The sequence below is a fragment of the Onychomys torridus genome, chromosome 11 (assembly GCF_903995425.1).
Source record: "Onychomys torridus chromosome 11, mOncTor1.1, whole genome shotgun sequence".
Lineage (NCBI taxonomy): Eukaryota > Metazoa > Chordata > Mammalia > Rodentia > Cricetidae > Onychomys > Onychomys torridus.
Genome location: NC_050453.1, coordinates 92,161,993 through 92,188,374, shown reverse-complemented (window position 1 = coordinate 92,188,374; position 26,382 = coordinate 92,161,993). Strand labels below are relative to the sequence as shown.

General features: G+C 40.5%; 1 protein-coding gene across 3 annotated transcripts in view; it reads left to right on the top strand.

The window, feature by feature from the left end:
• Positions 1–26,382, top strand: part of LOC118592981 (contactin-associated protein like 5-1-like) — a 934,683-nt gene that overhangs the window by 762,877 nt on the left and 145,424 nt on the right. For all 3 annotated transcript variants that reach the window (XM_036202117.1, XM_036202118.1, XM_036202119.1), the window contains exons 14-16: positions 7,296–7,452; positions 19,586–19,713; positions 19,882–20,052. In XM_036202117.1, coding sequence (XP_036058010.1) covers positions 7,296–7,452; positions 19,586–19,713; positions 19,882–20,052 — 456 coding nt within the window. The remainder of the gene's footprint in view (positions 1–7,295; positions 7,453–19,585; positions 19,714–19,881; positions 20,053–26,382) is intronic.

Here is a 26,382-nt window from a genome sequence, read left to right as displayed (position 1 = left end):
CAGGACAGGACCACACCTTCCAGAGGCTTGATGGCCAGGACCTGGAGCCCAGTAACTGCCGTATTTACCACGTGACTTTGAACACAGAATTTCATCTTTTGAGTTCTTCAGCACCATTCTTCAGAAAAGGAAAATTCTCAAAAAAATAGTATTTTTTTCATAAAATTTTACTGCAAATAGAATAATTTTAGTTTAGTCCTCACCTGCCCCTTTCCATCCATGTGCTGTGCTCTAGAGAGCCGTAGCTGGTCCGACTTTAAATGACCCCATCACAGAGCCGGTTATCATTTGTTTGGAGCCGTGTGTCATTAATCCTTTCTGTTTTCCCCTCTCCCTTTTGGGCTCACTTCAGCTGAATAAGCAGGAAAGAGAACAGTGAACAACATTATGGAAATGTGAATTCCTGCTGTGGCTGAGTAGCTCTTAATCACACTATTAAGTGTATTCTCTGATTTAATCATCCTGGCCGACAAGCAGGAAAACCACGATGGACGTTGATGAATGTCTGTCATTATCCTCTGATATGGATGAGGTTGTTTTCTCTCTAACTAAATGTTAGGTTTTTTTTTTCCCTCAGAAATGATAGGCTGCATATAAAGAAAGGGTGTATAAAATGTCATTGTGTGTGTGTGTGTGTGTATGTACAGTGTGTGTGTGTACATGTGTGTATATGTGTGTGAACAGTATGTGTGTATACATGTGTGTGTAGACGTGTGTGTGCACATGTGTGTATGTGTATACATGAGTAGGGAGCATGTGGTCGCAGAAGCTAATGTTGACTGTTTTCCTCAGCCACTCTCCTCTCCACTAAGTTTTTGGTGATAGGATCTGTCCTTATAACTCACTGATTCAGGGATTCTAGCTGGCAGGTAGACACTGGAGATTGGCTCTGACTGTCCAAAGACCACAGACATATCATCTGCCCTGGCTTTTGATGGGCTGCTCCTCAACAAAACAGTTTGCTGATTGAGTCAGATCTCCAGCCCTACTGTGTGTCTATCTCTTCTGCTACACCATTGCTTAGCTGAATTGCATTTTGTTCACACAATAAGAGTAATTGGACTTAGAACTTCACTGGCCTCAGCTCTCCCTCATATTTTTTACACAACCTCCAGCTGCAGTCAGTGACAGACAATGCTTACTGCATGTTGAGCCTTGTTTCCCTAAGTCGCTGCAGTACATCAGATCCCTTTTCTGTGGGGTCCTTCCTGCACAAGTGTTTCCCTCCCCAGGACAGTGCTGGTGGAAGTTCTCAACAGGTAACCTCTAGGTGAGTGCCACCATTTCCATGAGACTAGGATTCTTGGGCAAAAGTCAGTGTCTTGGTCTGAGTTGTATTTGAATGCCTATCTCACTCAGATTTATGTTACTCATGGCTGAAAACAAGCTCTTCTTCCTCTAGAAGTTAAGAGCATCATCAGGGCAGCCAGGGTCTTTTAAAAATTCTATCACTGATACATCACACCAAGCCTCTGTACAACATAGAATTGAGAAAACATTAACATAATGATTGTATATACATTTTATATTATTTTGTGAATAACTTACATTTAATTATTCATATATACTTTATATATATACACATACACACATATACGTGTATATGTCTGGCACCCATACACACACAGACACACACACACACACACACACAGGGCGGGGTTTTCATTTGTGGATTTGTGGTTTGGATAGGAAACGTCCCCTGTGGCTTTATGTGTTTCAGCACTTTCTTCCTGGTTGGGGGTACTTTTGGGGATGTTGTGAGATCTTTATGAGGTGAAGTCTCGTAGGAGAGAGTAAGTCATAAAGTGGGTCTTGAGTGTTTGTAGCTCACCCACAATTTCCTGGTGTGGATTGAGTGTGGATGAAAAGTGACCATCCAGCCACCTGCTCCTATCACCATGTCTTCTCTGTTGTGATGGACTTGGAACTAGGATCTATAATAACCCTTTGTCCCTTAAGTTGTCTTTGTCAGAGATTTCTTTTTAAATCACAGCAACAAGAAAGTACCTAAAAACAAACATTTAATCTTGCTTCATCCCATGGGTTGACATCATGGGAAAGAGTGTAGGGCTTAATCAGGTTCAAAGTGATTAGTCATGCGAGTAGTTTCCCTAGCATTCTCAGAACAGCCTCTAAATGAGCACATGAATGGGAGGCATTAGGATGCAGAGATGAAGAGCTGCAGGTGGAGCTCTTTTGACAGAGTCTTTATCTAGCATGCACAGAGCCCTGGGTTCTATCCCCAGCACTTCCTATATTGGGCATAGCATTGAGACAGAAGGTTCAGGAATTCCAGGTCATCCTTGGTTATGGAGTAAGTTTGAGGTCAGCCTGTGATATATAAGACCCTATCTTAAGAAAAGAAGACTTGGAAATGAGGAAAGACTGGCCATATAAATTGAAGAAACTGACAAACACCATGTTTGAGAGGGCTGATAGGTGTAGATGTAAAGGTTGCATGGCAGAAAATAGGACTGGGTTGAAAATCAGATAGAGTTTACTCTTCCTTTTGACTTATTGAGTTTACCAGGATGTAAAGCTGTGACCAGGTACCACATCAAAACAACTTAGCCTCAGGGGACATCATGGCAGAGGGATGGGAAGTTTGTGAGAGCCAGAAGGTCAGGAATATGGCTGTGAAACTGTTTCTCCTAGGAATGACAGGAAAGCTACAGCCATCACACAACAATGGGGCTGCTCAAACAAGGCCTGAATAATGATAATACCAAAATTCATGCTAATGTGGAAGGGTGAAAGCTGTTGGGGACCCACTACTAGACAAGGAACTACAGGCAACTAATGACTGCTGAGAGAGGGAGTTAGTTTTTCCTAGGGATGAGCCCCCTAATTGGCTTTCCAATATCAAGTGGTCAGCCTAGCAATCAAAAGCAAACAAGCAACAATAAGTGGACTCAGCAGGTTGTACTTATATATTTATGGACATATATTTAATAAAAATAATGAGGCTAGCAATGCAAAAGGGAAGAATTGGAGGAATGGGACATGGAGGAGATTGAGAAAGGAAAGGGAAGCAAGGAAATGAGATAATTATATCTTAATTAAAATTAAAAATAAGAGAAAGAGAAAACTAGTTCTCTGAAGAATATGAGAAAAAACAAAATAAAATGAATTAAAGCAATAATAACGGTGGCAGCGACTCAGCACAGCTGGTCTGAACTCCAGAGCTCTTTAGCTCCTCCCTCCTGTGAGCTACCTGCGCTGTTCCTGGAAGCTGACACAGCTAAACTGTCCGGGCTCTTGTGCAGACATCACTGAGAGGCTGTGTGTTTACAGCCTTTTAAACTTGAACAGCTCAAAATTCAAGAGAATCTTCAATTTGAATTCTATTCATTAAACCCTACTTGTGTGAAGAAACTGGTCCATGACTTCATGTGGATTTCTTATATCAGGAAAACCATAATTTATCCAAGACTGCAAAATAGGCCCATAGCTAATTTTTCTATTCAATGGATTGTTTTCAGGAGGGGGAGGTGGCCCCATGGGTTAAGTGTTTGTTTTGCAATTATGAGGACCTGAGTTCAATACTCAGAACTCACATTAATAACAAAGAAAAATAAAAAGCCAGATGTGGTGGTGTAAATGCTGGGTATGCGCATGGATATCTGCAGTCCCAGTGCTGGGTAAATAGAGACAAGAAGATCCATGGAGCTTCCTGGTCAAATAGTCTCACTTAATTGATGTGTTGCAGATTCAAGGGGATATCCTATCTGAAAAACTAAAGTTAAACACAGTTGAGGAAGACTCTGGACACTCATCTCTGGCCTTTACCTGCCCATACGTGAATATACATACAAGCACACATATGTTTTCTTCTCTCCTTAAGTCATTCCTCTGTAAATGGCATATTCACACTCATCAAGGGAACCTTAGGAGCAGCATGGTGCATCTTATTCATTACCAAAGCTTCTGAACTCGGTCTTCTGCAGTGTTTGGAGTACAGATACAATATTGTCCTTTACCAGTTCATGAAGAAATGGCTGTGGGCTAATACTCCTCTCCCTTCTCTGATCTTCCTTTCCTCCTTCCCTTCTTTTTCTTAACACTTGGGTCACAAGGGAGCACCACTGTGTCTGGATTTTCCTCATTTTTGTCATGTAGATTCTGGGGGTACAGCTCAGGTCCTTAGCTCACAAGGCCAGCACTTGTCTCTCTAAGGTGTCTCCCCAGCCTTAATTTATACTTTTATATATTTTTCCTGTTAGCAATGTAAACTCAGAAACATGTTTTGTTTGTTTCTGTGCTTTGGTTTTGTTCTGTGATTTCTCTCTGATGATACAGTGCCTAAAATAGTGTCCAAAATAGATCAAAACTTCAGTAAATGTCTGTCCAATAACTCAATATTTTAAATATAAATAAATAAATAAAATATAATATTTCATTCCGTCACTGATGGAGCAGTTTTCTGTCAATAGAAAAGAAAATAAATGTTTCCAAAAGCCAAAATTTGCAGTTAAAGTGTAGATTATTTTCTTGAGCTGTGAATTAAGGCAAACCACGTATTGTTTGTGGTTCTGAGTTTCCTTCCTCATCTTCTCTTCTTTCTGTTACTCTATAATGACCAAGAAATAAAGATGAGTTATCTGGAACAAAAAACAAAAAAACAAAAACAAAAACAAAAACATTGAGTTCCAGCTTTCATACACACATATTTAAATATAAGTATATTTAAATGTTTTGTCCTTTCTTTGTATACAGTTAAAATAAAGTACTTGTCATCTGTTCAGGCCACTTGAGTGTGGCTTATAGTCAAGAATTTAGGAGGAAGGCAATTCATCTGAAGTTTACTTGAAATAAGGGAGATGTTTTTGTCATTTAGGAAAAGCCTTTAGATAAGAGGACTAGTTTGCAATCATCCACATGAGGAATTCTAAGCAGTAAGATGGTACTTACTATAGGGCATGTAGAATTTAAACCAGATATGGTAGTGGGATGAAGGTGGACATTTTCAGCTGTTCTCAGTAAAGCCACAACTCAAAATGCTATACTTTCTTAAAGACCCTTCCCCCATTTTTCTCATGGCTATAGCATTGTCTGTCTACTTTATACCTGTTTGCTTCAAAGATTTCCAGGAGAAGTCAGATGTATAGACAATTCTGAGAAAGTGTATATGTATATGTATATGTATATATTTGTATATGTAGATAGTGACTATATGAAAATAAGAATTTCTCTGTACAGCAACATCTTGCTTGTGTAAAAGTACTTTATAATACCGTACATAAACTGAAATTTGCAACTGCTTTAGAATTGCTGTTTAATTCACTTTGGTGAAGTGTCTTTTGTAGCCCAGGCTGTCATCTGACTTATGAAGCTAAAGACAGTGTTGAACTTTTAATCATCTTGTCTCCACATCCCTAGTGCTGGGATTACAGGCCTTCACCACTATACCTAGTTTATGTGTATGGTGCTGAGAATCGAACCCACAGCATCTTGCATTCTTTTTTTTTTTTTACTAATCTTTAAAAATTTATTTTACATACCAACCACAGTTTCCCCTCTCTCCTCTCATCCGATTTCCTCTCTCCACCTCTTTTCTACTCCACCCCTACCCCCATTCACTTCTCAGAAAGGATAAGGCCTCCCATAGGAGTCAATAAAGAGTGGCATACCAAGTTAAGGGTGAACAAAGCTCCTTCCCCTTGCTTCAAGGCTGAGCAAGGCATCCCACCATAGGGAATAGCTTCCAAAAAGGCAATTTGTGCTCCAGGGACAGATCTTGGTCCCACTGCTAGGGTCCCCACAAATAGACCAGGCTACACAACTATCACCTACATGCAGAGGGCTTAGGTCAGTCCCATGCAGGCTCCTTAGCTGTTGGTCTAGAGTCTATGAGCTCCCAGGACCTGGGTCACCTGTCTTTGTGGGTTTCCCCATCATGATCTTGACCCTGCCCCTTGCTCATATAATCCCCTCCTCCCTCTCTTCAACTTGATTCCTGGAGTTTGGACCAGTGCTTGGCTGTGGATTTCTGCATCTGCTTCCATCAGTTACTGGATGAAGGTTCTATGACGACAATTATGCTAATAACCAACCTGATTAAAGGAGAAAGCCAGTTTAGGCACCCTCTTCACTATTAGGAGTCTTAGCTGGAGTCATCCTTGTGGATTCCTGGTGTTTTCCTGGCACCAGGTTTCTCCCTTTCCCCATAATGACCCCTCTATCAAGAGATCTCTTTCATTGCTCCACTTTCTGTCCCTCCCCCATCTTGGCCTTCCAGATTCCTCCTGTTCCCATCTCCCTTCTCCTCCACTCTATCTCCCTCTCCCCAGCCCCCAGTTTAGCCGGGGCATTATATTTTCCCTTGCCAGGGTGATCCATGCATCTCTCTTGGGATCCTCTTTGTTACCTAGCTTCTCTGGGGCTGTGGATTGCAGCCTGGTTATCACTTTTATCCACTTATGAGTGAGTACATACCATGTTTGTCTTTCTGGGTCTGGATTACCTTACTCAGGATGGCTTCTTGCATTCTAGGAAAGCAGAGCACTCTGCCCATTGAACAACATCCCCAGCCTCAGGAGTAAAATCTTACAACTTGGAAATGAGTAAAAAAGCCTGTAATTGTTGTTTTAACTTTTAAGTATCGGGCATTTGCCAAGCAAAAGGAAGACAACCAAGGGAAGTTTGGTTTGGTGCCTTCAGCTGATGCTGTCTAGGGCCTCCATATCTGTGCCTGCACTTGTTTGTGATGCTCTATCATTTTCTGAATGGCAGCTGCAAGCTACTGTGGTATTCACATCCATTAAAGACAACAGCATGATAATAATGAATTCAGGACCCTGAGCTAGGGTCTTCTTATTTTGTTTGTTTGTTTTTTGGTGGGTTTGTTTTGTTTTGTTTTCTCTTCAGTGAATCATCATTCACTGAAGATCTCCAGGGTGTGATCTTCACAGGCTCTTTTCCCTTAAGTCTACAAACTTGAAAGTTTATGACTTCTCTTAGTCAGAGCACAAGGTTATTTTGCTTCTATTGTTGAAACAAATCAGTGAGTCAGGATCCCTCTCACATGAGCTTATGTTCTTCATCTGTGTTTAACTATGTTCTTTTATTAAAAATGCCTTTATACAATCATAACTGTATGTGTGCATAAGTATATATATTAAAACATACAGAGAAAATGGAAGCCACAAAGTAAGAATCAGGGGGTAGGGGAGACCATACATGTACACACACACACACACACACACACACACACACACACACACACAAAACCACTGTGAGCTCCTCTGTACTCTTTCAGCTCATACTCCTGACTTATGAAACATCTTGTCTTTCAGATGGAGCCCCATTCACCTGGTGGATTGGGAGATCCAATGAAAGGCACCCTTACTGGGGAGGTTCTGTTCCTGGGGTCCAGCAATGTGGATGTGGCCTAGAGGAGAGCTGCCTGGACATTCGACACTTTTGCAATTGTGACGCAGACACAGATGAATGGTAAGGAAATTTTCAGGTTGCCTACATCAGTGGGAGATCTCTCTCTCTCTCTCTCTCTCTCTCTCTCTCTCTCTCTCTCTCTCTCTCTCTCTCTGTGTGTGTGTGTGTGTGTGTGTGTATCTATGTATATATTCCTGCCTGTGTGTGGAAGACAGAAAACAATTTCCACTGTTACCACCCACCTTGAGTTTTTGAAAGGACCTCTCACTGGCCCAGAACTAGTAGTCTTGGTTGGCTGGGAATGCCTGCCTCTGCCTCATAGTTCAGGATTACAAGCTCTGATCACCCTACCAGGCCTTTAAATGTGGGTTCTGGGGATCAATTCAGGTCCTCCCGCTTTAAGGCCAGCACTTTACCACCAAACCATTTCCCCAGATCTTGAGTTAGCTTTTGAAATACACACATTAGAGAAGGGCTTGGAGAGAAGGATGTTTAATTATATCAATGGTTTCTCTTTCTTTCAATGATGTTTTAGTGCATTTTCCACCATTGTTAAAGTGACCTTCAACATCAAATTAAAGTTTTTATTTTACTTACAGATTTTGACTTAGTGATCATATAATTCTCATAATAATCCTGATATTCCATAAGAATGTGTGTCTTGAGGTGGAAAATGTCAGTTACAGAAGAGTTAAATGACTGTCTAATGTTATACACCCCTGTCAAATACAAAGACAAGTCCATTGAACACTGCATGTCTAGTGCTCTCCAACACCAGCTCAGTCATGTGAGGTGATGCCCAAATTCTCAAGTTTATTAGGTCTACATCATCTCCAACCTCCAGCAAGCTGTTCAGTTTTCACTTTACAGTTATGAAAATGTGCATACAGCATGTCCACTTACCTTTTGAGTCTGGGCTGAATTACAGGCATACTTGATTTTTAACTTTTGCAGTGTTTCTCTCTCTCCTCATCAAATGCTTCTCAATTATCACTGAAGAATCCTGTGGCAGTTCTCTCAGACCAGTTAAAATTCCCTTTGCATAATGTATTATCTTTCACTGTTGAAACTGGTAAGGATCAGTCCAGTGAAATATGAGGTCTAATGTAAATCTTGTTTTAGACCAGTAAGCTATGCTTGGGGTTCTGGTTCACTTAGTAAAGTGGCTGCCACACAAGCTCACTCAGTAAAGTGTCTGCCACACAAGCATGGGGTCCTGAATTAAATTCCCAGACCCCTCATAACTAAGTTATTTAAACATCTGGGCATGGTGGCATGGTCTTAAATTCACAGTACTGGTAAGGTGGGGGCAGGGATGTCCTTGGAGCACATTGAGGGTAATTCCAGGTAAGAGAACATCCAATAAGAAACTCAAACAAATAACTAATTAACTAAATGAAATAGATAGGTAGCATCTGGAAAATGGCAGCCAAATTTGTCCTCTGGGCTCCATATAAGCATGTGCAAATGTAGATGTACTCCTGTACACACACACACACACACACACACACACACACACACACACATACACACACACAGGTACACAAAAAGTCTCAGGGAAAGAATAAACACTGCATCTGCTTCTGTAATATATAGACTATGAGTTCAGAATATCACAGAGCTGCTTGGGTAAGTGGTGAATTCCTTTAGGTTCCTCCACCACTGAAAACTCTTCATGTGGAAAAAGTCAGATGAAGTTGGCTGAAGGTCAGATGTCAACCTCTTTCTCCTTTGGTCCACCTTTTTACTTTGCAATGAATTTTATTATAGTGTTATAGAGACCTACACATAAATCTTCTTTGTGTCTGGATGGAGAACAAATTTCTATGAACACCAGCCTTCAATCTGTCTGGTCCTGATGCAGTGGACATTTGATGAAAGTTTCAGGGAAACAAATTCAGAACATCTTTGGAGAGGGATATATTAACTGCTTTTCTTTACACATAAAAAAGAAATTTCAGGAAGAAGGTTCTATTTTGGCTCATAGTCTAAGGATGTAATCAATCAAGACAGGGAAGTCATTGTGGCTTGAGCTTGAGGCAAGTGGTGACATTGTGTTCACAGTCAGGAAGCAGAGAATGAGGAATACTGAGGCTCAGCTCACTCTGTCCCTTTTACTCAATCTGAGACTTTAGAAAGTGGTGATGCCCACATTTAGAATAGGCCTTCCCACTTCAAGGAACCCAGTCCAGACACTCCCTCACAGACATGCCCAGGAGTTTGTTTCATGGGACTCTAGATCCTATTAACAATCAAGAGGAGCAATCAGATTAAGCATCATCTTCACGTTTAGGAGAGTTGTGTGAAGTTTTTCTTTCCTTTTTCTTTAGGTAGTTGTGTTACAAAACTAACAAAATTAAAAAGAAGCCAACTAAAATCCTCTAATCCCAGGCACTCAGATTCACTCATGAGTTTGAGTCCTAAGTCCCTTCCCTGTGTCTGGTGTTAGACAGTATTTGCAGATTTATAGGCTCAGAATAAAATGCCTCCACTTTATACTGTACAATTAGAGAAGCTGACACAGGGAGAAGATGCAAGGTGGGAACAGCCATTGGAAATGGAGTGTTTCTTCCTTTGTGTGTTTTTCCCGAGGCATACTGCCATTGTGTGTCCCTTCTCAGAGCACAACTGTTAGCACTTAGGTGACGCACCTCAACTGATGTCGCACGTCAACAGTGCACTGGGATACCCGCTGCACCTCACTCACTGAAGATGCAGCACTCCTGCATTTCTCTCTAGAACATTCCACTAATCGTGCCCTCTGCTCCCATCCCAGCCTCCCTCTCTGCTGACCTGATTATTAGTTCACTGACCCGTGAATCATTTACGAGCTGATTTTCCTTCATCACCTATGCTGCCTTACAGGGACTTACCCAAATGCCTTTTCCCCACTCCTCTTGTGCCAGCACATGTGTGTGTGTGTGTGTGTGTGTGTGTGTGTGTGTGCAGATGCACATGCAAATGTATGCATGAGTATGTTGAAGACTGACGTCAACATTCAGTACTATCCACCTTGGTTTGACATGAAGCTCCTTTATCTAGCTAGGCCAGCTGGCCAGTGACCCTTAGGGGTCCTCCTATCTTTGCTTCTACAGAAGAGAAGGATTATAACCATGTTCTGCCATCCTAAGTTTAATTTTACCTGTGTTCTGGATATCAAACTCAGGTTTTTGTGCTTGCACAGCACTCAGTTGACTAATTGAGTCATTTTCTCGGCACTTGTGAGACCTTTTAGCGCCATATAGATTAATACATATATCATAACTCCTTTGATTTCTTTATGGAATAAGCAACTTCTCTTAGGGTTATCAGAGTATTTAGATACAAGTCTTATTTAAAAGCTGTCTTACTTTGCTCTCTAATGTTGTGATGAAATACCCAAGGCAGGTTAGAGAAGGAGGAGTTTATCTAGACTTAAAGGGATAAGAGACCTAGAAGTTCCCATCCTTCTGATGAAAAAGAGGCTAAAATCTGGACTAAACTCTTCCAAGTTTCACTGGTGACTTGAGAACAAGTTGTATTTTGTGGTGAATGTTTTGGAAGACACATCATTACAAGATTTCATTGAATTAACTTTCCTAGGGTGATGTCATAAATATCTCTTCATCAGAGCTAGGGTTCTAGTGACAGACCTAAGAGCCAATTCCATCCAAGTTTTACTAAGAGAATCAGTGAGTTTACTGAACTTCCTTATACAGCAATGTGAGGGATTACTTATCGAAATATGACTAGCATCCAAACATCTGTGTCACCTCAAAGTCTCACCCAATCTTGAATGATAACCTCATGGAAACTGCATCTTGGAGGCTCCCCTTCAGCTGGCCTTCCACATCCTATATGTTCCAGTATCTTCCAAGATAACTTTCATATGGGGTAAGATAGGAAGGAATAGTATCTGGAATCCCAGGTGAGAGTACTTGACCCACCCACCTCTCCTTCTACTGGAGAGTAGCTACAACTCCATAATAGACTTGCCTACCTGGGTATTGTTCTGCTCATTTAGAAAAGAAGTAGCTAAGGTGGAACAACTACACTCGAGTTATATGAAAAGGAGAGAACCTTTATGCATGCAGACTGAGAAATACGGAAGCATATCAAAATCACTGCATAAGCACGTTGGTGGTGGTGTTTTAGGAAGTGAAGGAATGGAACAATGAAGTATCAGATGATGCAACGTGTGTGTGTGTGTGTGTGTGTGTGTGTGTGTGTGTGTGTGTGTATGTGTGTGAGTGTGTGTGTGAAGACTAGAGGTCAATTTCAAGTGTTATTCTTCAGCTGTCTATCTTTATCTTGAGACTTTGTCTCTTACTAGAACCAGGAGGGTTTCAAGTAAACTAGGCTAGTCAATCTGAAAATGCAAAAGATTTTCCTATCTCCATCTCCCAACTCTAGAGTTGTGAACTTACGCCACTACACCTGGTATTTATTGCCTGCCTGCCTCAGTTTCACTGTACTTGTGCTACAAGCAGTTTCCTCATCAGCTATGGAATAAGCCCCAGGTCACCGAACTTCTTATAGAAATACCACTGAGCTAGTTTTATCAGCACAAAAAATTTTATCTGTGTTAGCCATAGATCTGATAGAATTTGAAAATGCATCTGCCATTTCTTTACCTAACTCCAGTGTCCACTGAATAAAGGAAAGCACAAAACCAAAAAGAATCCAAAAGACCAGCTTCTACCTTCCCTGCATGCATGACTACCATAGATGTGAGCTGGCTTTCCACATATTTAAGTAGTTTTGTTTCAGATCCTTATATTTCCACTAGTATCCCAAGTTGCATGAATGTTAGAATCACCAAGAACTTTAGTTCTTCAAGAACAAAATTCTCCCAATTTCATCTATTGGATAAAGTTAATGGGAAAGCAAAATTGGATTGGTGGAACAGTTTAATCCATTATACATGCTAGACAAAGCTGTCAGTTGAAAGTTCTGAGAGGTACTTCATGAACCATAAATAATATTCACATCCCAGAAAACCTATCCTTGAGGTTCTGATGTTGATGGCATAGTGAATGTCATGTGACTCAGAGGCAGAATTGCTATTCCATCTGAGTTAAAGGACCTTCTTAACTTCATCAAAGGGACTGCTAATGTGCGGATTATGGAGCAGGGTCAGCAGTAAGGATTCGGGAGAGGTTTCAGAGAATCTCTGAAATCACATGGAGAAGCATCCATCTTCCTTTTTTTTTTTTTTTTGAGACAGGGTTTCTCTGTGTAGTTTTGCACCTTTCCTGGAACTTGCATTATAGACCAGGCTGTCCTCGAACTCACAGAGATCTGACTACCTCTGCTTCCTGAGTGCTGGGATTAAAGGCGTGCACCACCACCTACCCAGCCCCATCTTCCTTCTTGCTAAGTGAGGTTTCTCAGGGAGCCTTAGGCAAACCCTTCAGCTACTTGTGACTGTTTCTACTTTGCTCTATTACAATAGACCTTGGTGACTGAGCACTTAGTGTCATATGTTCCAATGAGATAAAGTAAACTAGGAAAATGGATGGGTATCATATGTTTGATGAAAGGGAGAAAGAGCTGAAAATAAGATGGAGATACATGGGAAGAAAAATATCAGTCAATTAGCATTTCTAGAAGAACCATTTTACTTAAAATTAAAGGAAGCCTCAACTAGATAAATCAGTTAGGGGTACACTCAGCCCACATCTCTGTTGGTGTTTGGTTCCTGGTCTACTACTCATACTAAAATGCACAGTTATTCTGATCTTTCATATAAAGTGGCATAACATTTACACAGAATATGTATAGCCCTCCTGTCAATCATCATCAGATTATTGTATTGCCTCATATAAAGGTGATAGACTTCAAATAGTTTTATCATGTTGTTTAGAGGACATTGACAAGCTTAAAAAATTGCCCTTGCCGAGTAAAAACAGTTTTATTTTAAATATTTTCTCTCTATAGTGGTTTGAGCCTGTGAATAAAGAACCTATGGAGAGAAGGGATATATAGTGTTCTATGAAACTTATTACTCAAGGATTTCTGTTACAGTCAAAATCTAAGTAGTAAAGTGAGGGGGGGGGATAAAGAAATAAGTAAATCAATCCTGATGTCCAACAACAGAGAATTGAAAGAGGAAAATATGGTATACAAGCATAAAGTTTTTCAGTAGTAAAGAAATGAAGTTAGTTTTTTGTGTTTTTTGGTAGGAAATTAAGTACAAATGGAATAATCATATTAATCATATTAAGCAAATCATAGAATGAAAAAACACATTTTCTCTCATTTGTGGATCCTTGTTTGTTTATATATACATAAGATTGCATGTGTGTGTGTGTGTGTGTGTGTGTGTGTGTGTGTATACAGAGTTGCACACATAATTATGAGTGTGGGTGGGGGTTTTCATGTGTATTTGTGTGAAGAACAAAGGATGAAGTTGAGTATCTTCTGTTGTTCTTCATCTTTTGTTTCTTGACATGGGGTCTTTTACTAAACATGGAAACTGGCTGACCAATGACTCCATGGATCTTCCCATCCTCTGGACTGCTAGGGTTACAGACTAATACAGGCACGTCATTTTTGAGGGATCTAAGCTCAACCTCTCATGTGTTTGTGATTAGCATTTTCACCTACTGAATCATCTGGCTCCCCAGACCACAAGGAAGAGTTTTCTTAGTCAGTTTGCTAGACCCTGGAGGGAGTGCAAGAAAACCCAGGGAACAGCATGGTGGCGTAGGGGAGTGTTAGGCATTTCAGGGAGGAGAAAGTGACCATCAGAGAGGGAGGGAAGCACGGTTGGCCACTTGTTGAAGGTGGGGAGAGACTTCAATGGGTGCCTCCTGGTGACAGCCTTAGCCTGAATTTCAAGTTTTCTTATCCAAATACCAGGACCAATAAAAGTGAAGCTCCCTTCACAGAGAGCTTCTCCCCACTTCTTTCCTCATTGAAAGTGCAGAGTTGTTGGTGGTTCCTAGTTCTAGTCACTGCGTTTGCCCTTGGTGCACCTTTTGTAAAGCAGTGTTCCTGTCAGAGTGCCATCTGGAAAGTGGAGTCTGCTGTTCTCATTTTAAAAGAACAGTATACTTGTAAGGGATTTTCTGTTTTCTTTTATTTTTCATTGTATGGAACCCTGGAGCCTTAAGGTACAATGTAGAATTTAATTATGGTATGATGCCGCAGTCATGAATGATGACTAATGACTTTTCTTGGACAGATGTTTACCTCTGTTCTTTGGTAGGTAGGTTAAATCCAATTCAGACTTAACTGGTTTTGACTACATTGTTCCTTTCTCATATTATCAGCAGAACATCTACCAAGTTTTCCATATGCATTTTTGTTATGAATTAATTTTCTAATCCCTTTCAAAAATAGTTCTTAATACTGGAGAAGTAACTCAGATGATAGTATTCACCACACAAGCATGAAACCTCAGTTTGATCCCTGGTATGCAAGTAAAAAGCCAGGTACAAAACCTAAAAAAAAAAAAAATCCAGGCATGTTGTATACACTTGTAGCTCCAGTTCTGGACAGGTAGAGAGAGGCAGGTCCTAGGGCTCTGCCAACCTGCCTCATCAGAACATTTTATTTACTGATGTTCATCTGTTTCTTTCTTTCTTTCTTTCTTTCTTTCTCTCTCTCTCTCTCTCTCTCTCTCTCTCTCTCTCTCTCTCTTCTTTTTGGTTTTTCGAGACAAGGTTTCTCTGTGTAGCTTTGCACCTTTCCTGGAACTCACTCTGTAGACCAGGCTGGCCCCGAACTCACAGAGATTCGCCTGCCTCTGCCTCTCAAGTGCTGGGATTACAGGCATGCACCACCACTGCCTGGCGTTTATTTGTTCCTTAATCTACCTTTTGCTTTGTTTTAGAACTTTCTCCCAGTGGGCAAAAATCCTAAGTGGTTAAGTGGTTTTGAGAGCGGTTAGTCACTTTATTTTCATGTGTATCTGGCCGTGGCATCAAGTCGGCCCTTTCTGTTGAAGAGAGGTATGCCTGCCCTCTGTGAGGCCACTGTGTTCTTGGTGTTCAAAGAGTGAGTGAGTGAAGAGGAGGCTCAAGTCAAATTGCATGTGGCAATCTCCTCCTCATTTCCTTCCCAGTGCCATTTCTCTTGTTCTGCTTCCACAGCCCAGACAATCCCAATGACTGTGTGAAGAAGGTACAGACTTTTCATGATGCACAGGGAAAGAGCCAATCCTCCAACTTTGCACATCTACAGCACTGATACTGTGAGCTGATCACGTACTTAGCACATGCAGTTTTTCCTCATCTTTTTGCTGATAGCACTGTCGTAGTCTTGGAGGCTAACTCTAATGAATACCTAACTGAATTTTTATTATGGAACAGGATAATCCAATCCCACATCTGTCATCTGTTCATTGGAGACTCTAAATCATCAGCTCCTTGGAGCTTCAGGTTCTGATTTTATTTTTAGAAATAGAGATGGGGGGGTCATTATTTCTGGAGATTGCTAGCTGAGTTAGCAAGTGATCTTCATATCTATAGCATGTGGCATGTAGTCAGTTTTGAAAAAAGTATGGGGTTATTAATATTATTATTTTCTGCAATATTACAAAGTCTTTAATTAGAAGAGGTTTATATATTAAATTTTTGTTTATGAGAAATATATATATATATATATGAAATAAAAGGGCTAACACCATGAAAGAAATACCATGCCAGTGTAATGAAATTTCCTTCAATTATCAAATTCTGGGTAGAATAAGGAGATAACTCTGAAGTCTGAAATATTCCAAAATAGGGCTTCTGGTAAATTCACCTTGCAGTGGCTGGACCTGCATTTATAAATACAGCCCAAGAGCTGTGAGCCTGTAACTCAGGAGGCTGTGGTCTTCCACAGCATCAGCCAAGGTGACCCAGGTGTAATCTGAGGGAAACAGTTTCGAAAATGATTGAAAATTAGTAAACTTAAACCCAGTCAATTGAATTGTGTTGTGTGTGGAGAAAGCCAGTGTGTACAGAATGGGGATGGTCAACCAGAGACCAGCCTAGGATAACTCAAGGACTCAGAGCTGTTACTTTATGTGCAGCAATGCTTCCAGCCAGGAGGTCTCTGCCAGTGGGACATCAGAGAGTGTGTTTACATACAAGTGTGTTAATATTTGGGAATCCACTCTTGGTTTCACAAGCTGGTCATTCCACTTCACAACCTGGACTCTGGGAAAAAGAATTTCAGAATTGTGCCATTTGCTGAACAAAGCTGTGATGTGAAAACAAAAGGACCAGCAGTGATAGAAGTTCTGTGAACACCGTCAGTGTTAGTCGGAGCATAAGCAGAGTAAACGACAAAACTTCTAGGTTGTGTGGCACACAATTGTGAATCAATATTTCTCAGATGCAGATGACTCTCAGTCCATGTTTCTCTGTCACTGGTATAAACCAGTTGTATTTACCAATGTGGCTGTTTGTTTTAGACATCAACTAGAATTTCAGGAGAGACAGTTCCAATTGAGGATTTTACATCAGGTTGGACTAGGGGTATTGTCATAATTGACATAAGGAGAACAAGTTCACTATGGAAAACACCATTCCCGGGGAAGGAATCCTGAATTCTTTTTATTGTTTAAAGATAAAGATAATGTGCTACTGAACCAAATATAAAATTTCCTGTGGTATTTGGAATAGGCTTTTCATATATACCAATATGCTGACACAGGGGCAACAAGTAGATGTGGACAAGATGTCATGGAGTTTAAGCAGGGCACAAGCCAGCATAATGGACAGACTTCAGAACCCAGCATGTGTAGCTGGAAACTGAAAATGGGATGGAGTAGCTTGACACGGCATGTCCTGGTTTCTTTAGGGGAGAGTCTGGGTTTTGTCTTTACTTCACTGAGGGGGTTTGAGTTCTGCTTTATAATCTCTACTTGTGAATACTTTTCAACAAAAAGGCAAATCTATTCTTTCTGCATGTGCAGCATACATAGGTACGATTTTTAGCTGGTTATTATATTATGTATTTCTTTGTACTTTTAGTGGGGCTGTATGGGAAGGGTTCAGGTGAATATTTGGTTTATTTATAACCTAGATAAATTATTAAGTGTTTTTCTCCAAATCTCATGAGCTCAATTCTAAATCTTAAAATTTAATTTTCCACATGTGCTAGGTAGTAAGAAATCTCCAATCCATGATCATAGATGGATATCTATGAAATAAGTTGTCGTGCCCGAGGCCACAGAGTAGTTCAGGGACAGATGAAAACTAAAAGTAAGTGTCAGTGAGAGCAATTCTGAGCATTTAATACAGACCAGACACTGTGCCCAGCAGCTGCAGATCTTAGTTAATCCTCTTCAAGCTGCTATTCAGATGTGCACTCAACACACCAAGCATTTCCTAAACATCACTCACCCACACTACTAATGTGTGTCCTTAAACACAAGACAGATACCAGGGAGGCAAAACCATGACTTGCTTCCTGACCTTTCTATCCTGTGATCCTAGGCAACAACTCAGTGCCTCCAAGCTACTTTCAACATTTGTAAATGGACATAGTGATGTACATTTCAGAGAAAAATTGTGTTGGCAAAGATTACCCCTATCCTTAATGAATTTCATCCTTCAAGTATTTACATGGTCAATGGCAATTTATTTATTTGAGTTGAATTTGTACTATTGTTTTTCAAACATTGTTTTTACTTAATTTTGAAAATGTTGTATATGAACACTATGTACTTGGATGTCATCCATCTGCTATAGTACCTTTCCTAGATTCCCCTGGTATGTGTACAGGTATGTATACATATGTATGCACATTTTTATTTGTGTTTAGGCTAGTGCATGTGTATGTGTATGAGTGCATATGTGGTGACCAGAAACCAGCTTTTGTTGTTATTCCTTAGGTACTGTAGAGTACATCTTATTTTTTGAGGCAAGGTCTCTTATTGGCCTGGACCTCACCAATTCAGCTAGGTTGGCTGGCAAGCAGGCCCCAGAGATCTGCCTATCTCTACTTACCCAGCCTTATGATTATAATCAAGTGCAACAAGGGCAGGTTTCTGTGTAGGTTCATGAGATTCAGATTCGGTTCTCTATGCTCACATACCAAGTAGATCAGACTGTCTAAGTTATCTGCACAACTCCACAATGCTGTGGGATGTTCTGTATGTTAAATATGTTGCTCTGATTGGTTAATAAATAAAAAACTGATTGGCCAGTAGCCAGGCAGGAAATATAGGCAGAACAAGGAGAGAAGAGAATTCTGGGAACAGGAAGGCTGAGGCAGAGAGACTCTGCCAGCCACTGCCTTGACAAGCAACATGTAAGCCACAAACCACATGGCAAGGTATAGACTAATAGAAATGGATTAATTTAAGATATAAGAACTAGATAACAAGAAACTTGCCATGGCCATACAGTTTGTAAACAATATAAGTCTCTGTGTGTTTACTCAGTTGGGTCTAAGTGGCTACGGGACTGGCAGGTGAGAGAGATTTGTCCTGACTGTGAGCCAGGAAAGACTAGAGAAAACTCCAGCTACAGCACAATGCCAGATTCTTACTTCCAATTTTATACTCTGCCAAGTTGTACCATCATCACCTTGATTCTGAAAGACAGCTTAAAAAGAAGAGGAAACATTGGCTTACTCTATTTTTTTTTAAACTTTCCTATTAAAAGAAAACTAGGTACTTCCTTATTTGCATAATTAACAAGAACAAAGCCAGAGCCAGCAAGGTCTTTCTAAAGAACAAAGCAAAAAGCAACCAATAACTATAAAGATTCATTTTAACACAACTTAAAAGGTGGTAAGGAACATTCAAGCCTGATTAAAAGCTGTTGGCAGGTGGTTCAGCCAAGTCCTGTGAGTGATTTTTGAGAGGGAATTATGTTATCTATTTTCAAGTTAGGTCCTTAGATTGCAGACCTTCTTTTATGGGAAAAAGAAGTGATCTTTAATGTCACATTAACACCGCAGTGAGGCTTTGGGTCCTCTTGGCCACAATCAGCACAACGAACTTGGTAAAATACCTGTGCTTCTGCAAGCACATTTAGTGAAGACATAAAATCCAGTGGTGTTTGGAAGCAGGCCATAGGTTTTGTAATTGGTATCTAACTATTCACATAGGCCTGGAGATGAAAGGACTTCTGTTATGCTCCTCCTAACCCTAGCCAGGCTGCATCCAATCTAATCCACTTTGCAAAACCAGTGTCTTTGCACAGATTCCCTAGATAATCTACATTTTATCCTTCTCCCCGCCCCCTGCCCTTAAATTTATGTTTTTCAGGACAAAGGATACTGGTTTTCTTTCCTTCAAAGAGCACTTGCCTGTAACTCAGATAATCATCACTGATACCAACAGATCAAACTCAGAAGCTGCTTGGAGAATTGGCCCTTTGCGTTGCTATGGTGACCGTGAGTATGACACCCCTTTTCTCTGAATTACATGAACACAATATGTTTTGGTTCCCTTATCCCTTTTCCCTTCAGTGTCTTCCTAGTGTTGAACATTCCCCCCAAGCCCATTCCTTTTCTGTACCCAGTGGAAACACAAGCCATGCTGAGGGACTCTCTGCTTCGCAGGACACTACTGGAATGCCGTTGCCTTTTCCACTGAAGCTTCTTACCTCCACTTTCCTACCTTCCATGCGGAATTCAGCGCTGACATTTCCTTCTTTTTTAAAACCACTGCTTTATCTGGAGTTTTCCTAGAGAACCTTGGAATGAAAGACTTCATCCGACTTGAAATGAGCTGTAAGTGCCTTTGTTTATGAGTTCAATGTCAGTGGTCCACAGAAAAGGCTTCACTTTATCTTTGCCACCAGCCACCAGTACATATTGTTAATATTGAGCCAATATAACCATTATCAGTAAAACTAGCATTGAAGCTGTCAAATCTCTGCAAATGAGTTGTGATTTATTGTGTTGTATCAGCATCTGTTGGATGGTTCTTCTAGATATGTGCATTCCAAAAGTATCTGTTCATTACTATTGCCAACTCCATTCTCTATGAAGGCATGGCTATCTCTTATCTGTCCCTTTAAGCTTCCACACCTCAGGATTACACTCTATGGGAAGCAGAGGTTCTCTTCATATTTGGGATCCACTTAACAATTTTATCCATGCTTCAGAAGTCATTTTTTTATGTGCTGGGAAGACAGCTCAATCAGTAAAGCACCTGTGTGCAAGTATGAGGACCTGAGTTCAGTTCCCCAGAACCCAAGTAACATAGCCAGGCAGTCCCACACCAGAGGAGGCACAAACAGGTGGAGCCCTGCAGCTCCTCCAGCAGAATTGGTGAGCCCCGGGTTCAGTGAGAGACTCTGTTCCACAAATGAGGTGGAGAATAATTTAGGAGGAACTTGGACATCCACCTCTGGCATGCCTGAGCACATCTTGACCAAGTAACACACACACACACACACACACACACACACACACACACACACACACACACAATTTCTTATCTCTCTCCAGTAGGAGAGTATAACTAGTCAGTGATAATTTATACCGAATTTCCACTTCTTTTTTTGCCATTAGCACCATGTGTGTGGGGCAGATGCATGATTTATACCTTTGGAATATCCCTGCCCCCATCTGTGGGACCTGTGCATTAATGATCATTAAGCCCAATGGACACTAAAGAAATATGGATGGAAAGACATTCTACTGAAGGACAATTCATACCAGCATGCTAATAAGAAAACATGAAAGCACAAAAAGGAAAGAAATACAATGATTAATTAATTTTTATGAAAATGGAAAAACAACAATGTTTTAGTCTATTTCAGTAATAATAATTTTAAAAGTCTGTCAATAACTTTGATTTTCTGTAAAGTCAATGAATTCACTAAAGTTAATTTCCTGTACTTGTTTTTGTTCAAATGAAACTATAAATTGTATTAGCCTATTTATCTTCTATTATATTTAAAAGAGAATATTTTTATTCATTTTCAATATGATTATTTTTCATATAAACTCATATTTAGAAGGTTTGGGAAGATTTTCAACAAAGTGACAAGGTTAGTAAAGTAAATCATTTCTTTAAACTCCAATAATTATAACACTCTCCATATATTTTTCTTTTAACCAGAATAAATTTTAGTGACCTCAAAATATTTGAGAGTTCCCCACCAGAAAACACGTACATTTGCAGAAGGGCAAGGTGGAGGTTTCATGTAGGTCTCCAGCACATGGGTGAGCTGCTAAGTGTTTCTTTTACAGTTGCAGACTACACATGGGAAAAGAGAGTGTCTCCAAGTTCCTTTTCACTTATTGTCCAAGGACACATGCTACTAATGAGGGAAACCTTTGTAATTTTGGTGTAAAATAAAAATCCTTCATATCTAACTTGCTCAGACTATGCAAAGCAGGTTGAATACCAACCATTCCATAGTGTGGACATAATAACGTCAATGTAAAATTTAATAAAAAATCAGATCCTGCAGCCTTTCATTCATTAATCCTACAGTCAGTGTTATGGTATATTATCACAAGATAATCATCAGTGATTGAGTGTTAATGACAGATCAGTGTCCAATTTGTTTGTACTTGGTAGCAGTGCACTGTGCCCTTTTGGCAGTACAATTTTTATAATTCAATTTAGTATTAAATTCATAAAAAACACACAAATAAAACCCGTAATGTAATTGTTTGATGTTTACTATCATTATACTGTCAAATATTACTTTCTAAAACATAAGCATCTTGTATTTAAATATTTTTAAGTGTTAGACCTGAGAATGTGGATGTAGTTCAGTAATAAAGACCACTAGCTAGCACACACAAGACCCCAAGTTCAGTCCCTACAAACAGAAACTAAATAAATACATAAAAATAAAGTCAGAAAAATACAAGGTCTCATATTTCCTAAACTTATTAAAATTATTGTTGTTGCTACTAATGTGAAGGGGAAAAACGTAACAAAATATCAAAAACCTTACTTTTCATAGCTATAGATCCAGTAACATTACTCATTTAAGTAGATGGACTTTCCATGCTAAAGAGTTCATAGCAAGAAGCCATGCAGACCAGCCCCTTGGAAATGAAAGGTCCTTTAACAGATGCATTGACTCAGTCCCATCTGTAGAGAGTTCTCCTCTTTGCTATCCAAACAGCAAGGTTGATATGTCCTTTGAATAGTAAGTTGTCCAGCACAGACTAGTACTGTCCTCATCTCTGATCTGGGCTAGGAGTTGAGGATACATTCTTTTTTTTTTTTTTTGACAGTGTTTCTCTGTATAGCTTTGCGCCTTTCCTGGATCTTGGTTTGTAGACCAGGTTGGCCTTGAACTCACAGAGATCCACCTGCCTCTGCCTCCCAAATGCTGGGATTAAAGGCGTGTGCCACCACTGCCCGGCTAATGCTTCTTTTTTAAGCTTTGAGCTGAGTAATGAGAAAAACAATGGAGAGTAGACACCAAAGGATTCCCTTACAGGGTACAGTGATACATTCTTGTTGTAGAGGTAGGGGAGAACATTCAATGGCTTTTCCTAGGCTTCTTTGATCCTTGGAATCCTTGTGAGGCATTCCTCCCACCAAGGTATCTATAGGCTCTTCCTTTGACAATCTTCCCTCAACAGAGTGGTGAGCTCATGTTGTTTCATTCATCTCTTAACTCACCAGGAACTAGATCCAGCTTGATGAATACAATCCAAAGGCCCCTTAGATTTGTCTTGAACAATAAAGGAGCAAACAATGAGAAAATATCTATCATTTAAGAGGAACATTTAAGTGAGACATGTAAGTGTGAAGTTTATGATAGTATGAGAGTGTTACTGCATCCCGATTTCCTATCCAGGGCCATCAGAATATATGATTGCCTCTGTGCCCTGGCACAAAGTCTAGAGTCAAGCCCATGTTGGCTTATGGTACCATCTGCTCATTCATACATTTTATATTCTACTGCATCTAGTTATCTCTATTATGTATTCTAGCCATGATAGCCATGGAAGATTACATAGACTACTGGGTAAGAGTTAAACATACAATCTTTACCCATGGTAATACCAAAGGCCACACGGATACCCAGGGTCAAGGCCACAAACTCTGGCCATGTTCATGTCTGAGATCCATGCTGTCTCCAGGGTCATACCAATCTGGGTACTCTGCACTGCTGCTTGGGGCCATGGTGTCATCCAGGCCTGGGCTGCTGCCAAGGGCCAGGTCTAGATCCATATTCCTACTGAAGTTGGGGTCTGTGATGATGTCTGTAGCCCATGTTGCCACAGGGGTTCATAGGAATTATGTATGTTGAAATCCAAGGGTCATGTTGAGCTGGCCTTGCCCCTCATTTGCCTTAGAATAGCTGGCCCAGCCACTTTCTAAACACTACAACAAGAGAGCTGGTCTCACACACTTGGGAGAACTGTCCCATGCACTTGGGAGAGATAGCCCCATTGCTCACCATGGGCGTAGGAGAGTTGGCCCCAATAACATGGGCCTAGGAGAGTGGGCTCTGCATTGTGCCTAAGGGAGCAGTGGTCCTAGTGGCCCAGATCAACCAGTTCAGCAACCACTCAGACTCACATCACAGGCTTAAGGTTGGCCCACCTTAAGATCTACCCTATCTGTGACCTGCTGGGGTGCAGTAAAGGGACTGGTCCTGTGGAACTATATTCATAAGATCTCCATGACTTGGGGCAATAGCAGGATATCTGACAGGGGTTTTGGTGAGAATCCAGTGATGCTGGTGTACCAGAGGCCTTGAACCATACCAATTCCTCATTGCAAGGGACATTTTTGGGTGGGGTTGAACAGACAAAATGGTGTACTGTGAGACACTCCACAGCACCCAGTGCCACAAGGATGAATGAAGAGGTATTGGAAAGATGAAGGATCAAGTCATTTTTGCTGTTGTTGTTTGTTTTGTTTTGAATGGATTTTTTGGGAGGATTTCTTTTGGAGGGAGGCTACAGGAGTGAGGGAAGGACATGGAGGGACTGGGAGATAAGTGGGGTTGGGGGCATGGTGTGAAATTCCCAAAAAATCAATAAAGAATTATGTTGTGATAAAAATAAAGTGAAAGCTCTGGAAGTATATTACCAGGATTTAAATCTTAGTTTTAGTCACTGTGACAACTTGTTCTCAGTTCCCTCACTGATGAAAATACTCCCATCTAACAATTTTGTATTGAGGCCTTACTGAATTCAGTGATGGAAAATGGCATGCAATATGTCTGGCTTCTGTGATGCCCTTAATAAATATTAATGTTACTGCTAGTAATATTTTACTGATTCTTTAATATCCAGGAGGAATGGTTTAAATATTATCAGTCTTTGATAGTTACTTGAATAAAGATCAGCAGTAACAAAACATTTAAAAGAGCTTTTGACAAGATCCTGGAACCCAAGTATAAAAACAAAAAGTAGCTAAAGAGAACTGCAGAATTTATTTATTTTTAGGAGTCTAGCTGTAGTTAGAGTTTTCCTGCCTGGCTCAGTCAGGACAAATCTCTCTTACCCACCAGTCCCACAGTCACTCAGACCCAACCAAGAAAGCACACAGAAACTTACATTGTTTAGAAACTGTATGGCCGTGGCAGGCTTCTTGATATCTACTTCTTCTATCTTAAATTAACCCATTTCTGTTAGTCTATACTTTGCCACATGGCTTGTGGCTTACCAGTGTCTTTACATGTTGCTTTTCATGGCGGTGGCTGGCGGTGTCTTTTTTCCAGCCTTTCACCTCCCAGAATTCTCTTCTCTCTTGTCCCGCTTATACTTCCTGCCTGGCCACTGGCCAATCAGAATTTTATTTACACAGAGTGATATTCACAGCATCTAGCCTTGGTTTTGCTAGAGCTGTGTACATAAAAACATAGGATGGAGGGCTGGACCTGTAGTAAGTGAGCTTGCTCTACCCAAGCACAATGTTAGTGGCTGGGTCTGTGATAAGTAAAAATTTCTCTACAACAGTGTTTCTCAATGTTTCTAATGCTTTGGCCCTTTAATGCAGTTCCCCTTGTTGTGGTGACCCCAACCACAAAAATTATTTTCCTTGCTACTCTATAACTGTAATTTTACTACTGTTGTGAATCATAATGCAAATATCTGATATGCCAGATATCTGATGTGTAACCCTTGTGAAAGTGTCATTCAACCCCCAAAGGTGTCATGACCTATAAGATGAGAACCACTGCTCTACAGTTTGCAGATTAATTGGGGAGACAAACAGTCAGATCCTCTGGTACAGGTGATGATGCATAGCTAAGCTCAGTACAGACATAAGCCCAACTTGGTGAGAGAATTGGGCAAAACCAGCAGAGCCAGGGCTACACTGAGAAACACTGTCTGGACAAACAACCCAAAAAAGAGAGAGAGAGAGACAGAGAGAGACAGAGAGAGAGAGAGAGAGAGAGAGAGAGAGAGAGAGAGAGAGAGAGAGAGAGAGAGAGAAGTAAAAGAAACTGAGGCTAAAGAGAGAGCTCAATGGCTAATCACGTTTGCTATTCTTACAGAAGACCCATGTTTAGTCAACAGCACCTATGTGGTCATTCCTGCCATGTATAATGCCAGTTTCAGGGGATCCATCACCCTCTTCTGGCTTCTTTCACTATCAGACATGCATGTGGTATATAGACATACAATTAGGTAAAATATATTTATAAAATAAATAAATATCTAAAGCAATTAGAACAGAAACAGAAAACAGAAACCAGGTCTGGGGGAATGGCTTAGCTGTTAAGAGGAGCATGAGGACCTGAGTTTGACCCTCAGAGCACACATTAAAAAATCAGGTATAGTGGCATACGCTTCTAATCCCACTATTGAGAGAAAGATCCAGATTCCCTGGATCTGGCTTGTCAGTCAGCCTAGCCTCATCAGTAAGTACCGCCACAATCACTGCCATCTGAAGTATTATCACCATGCTCTCCTGCATCCCTCTTCTAGATTCCATCCCTACTGTTGCCAATAGCATCACCACAGTCACCATGGTTATCATTTCTACCACCATCACCATGACTAGCACATTACTATCTTCATTATGACCATCATTTTAATATCATTGGTATTATTGTTAATGAATGGCTGCCAATTGATTTCCATAACATATTGCTAAAAGAAAGGGAAAGTCCTGGATAG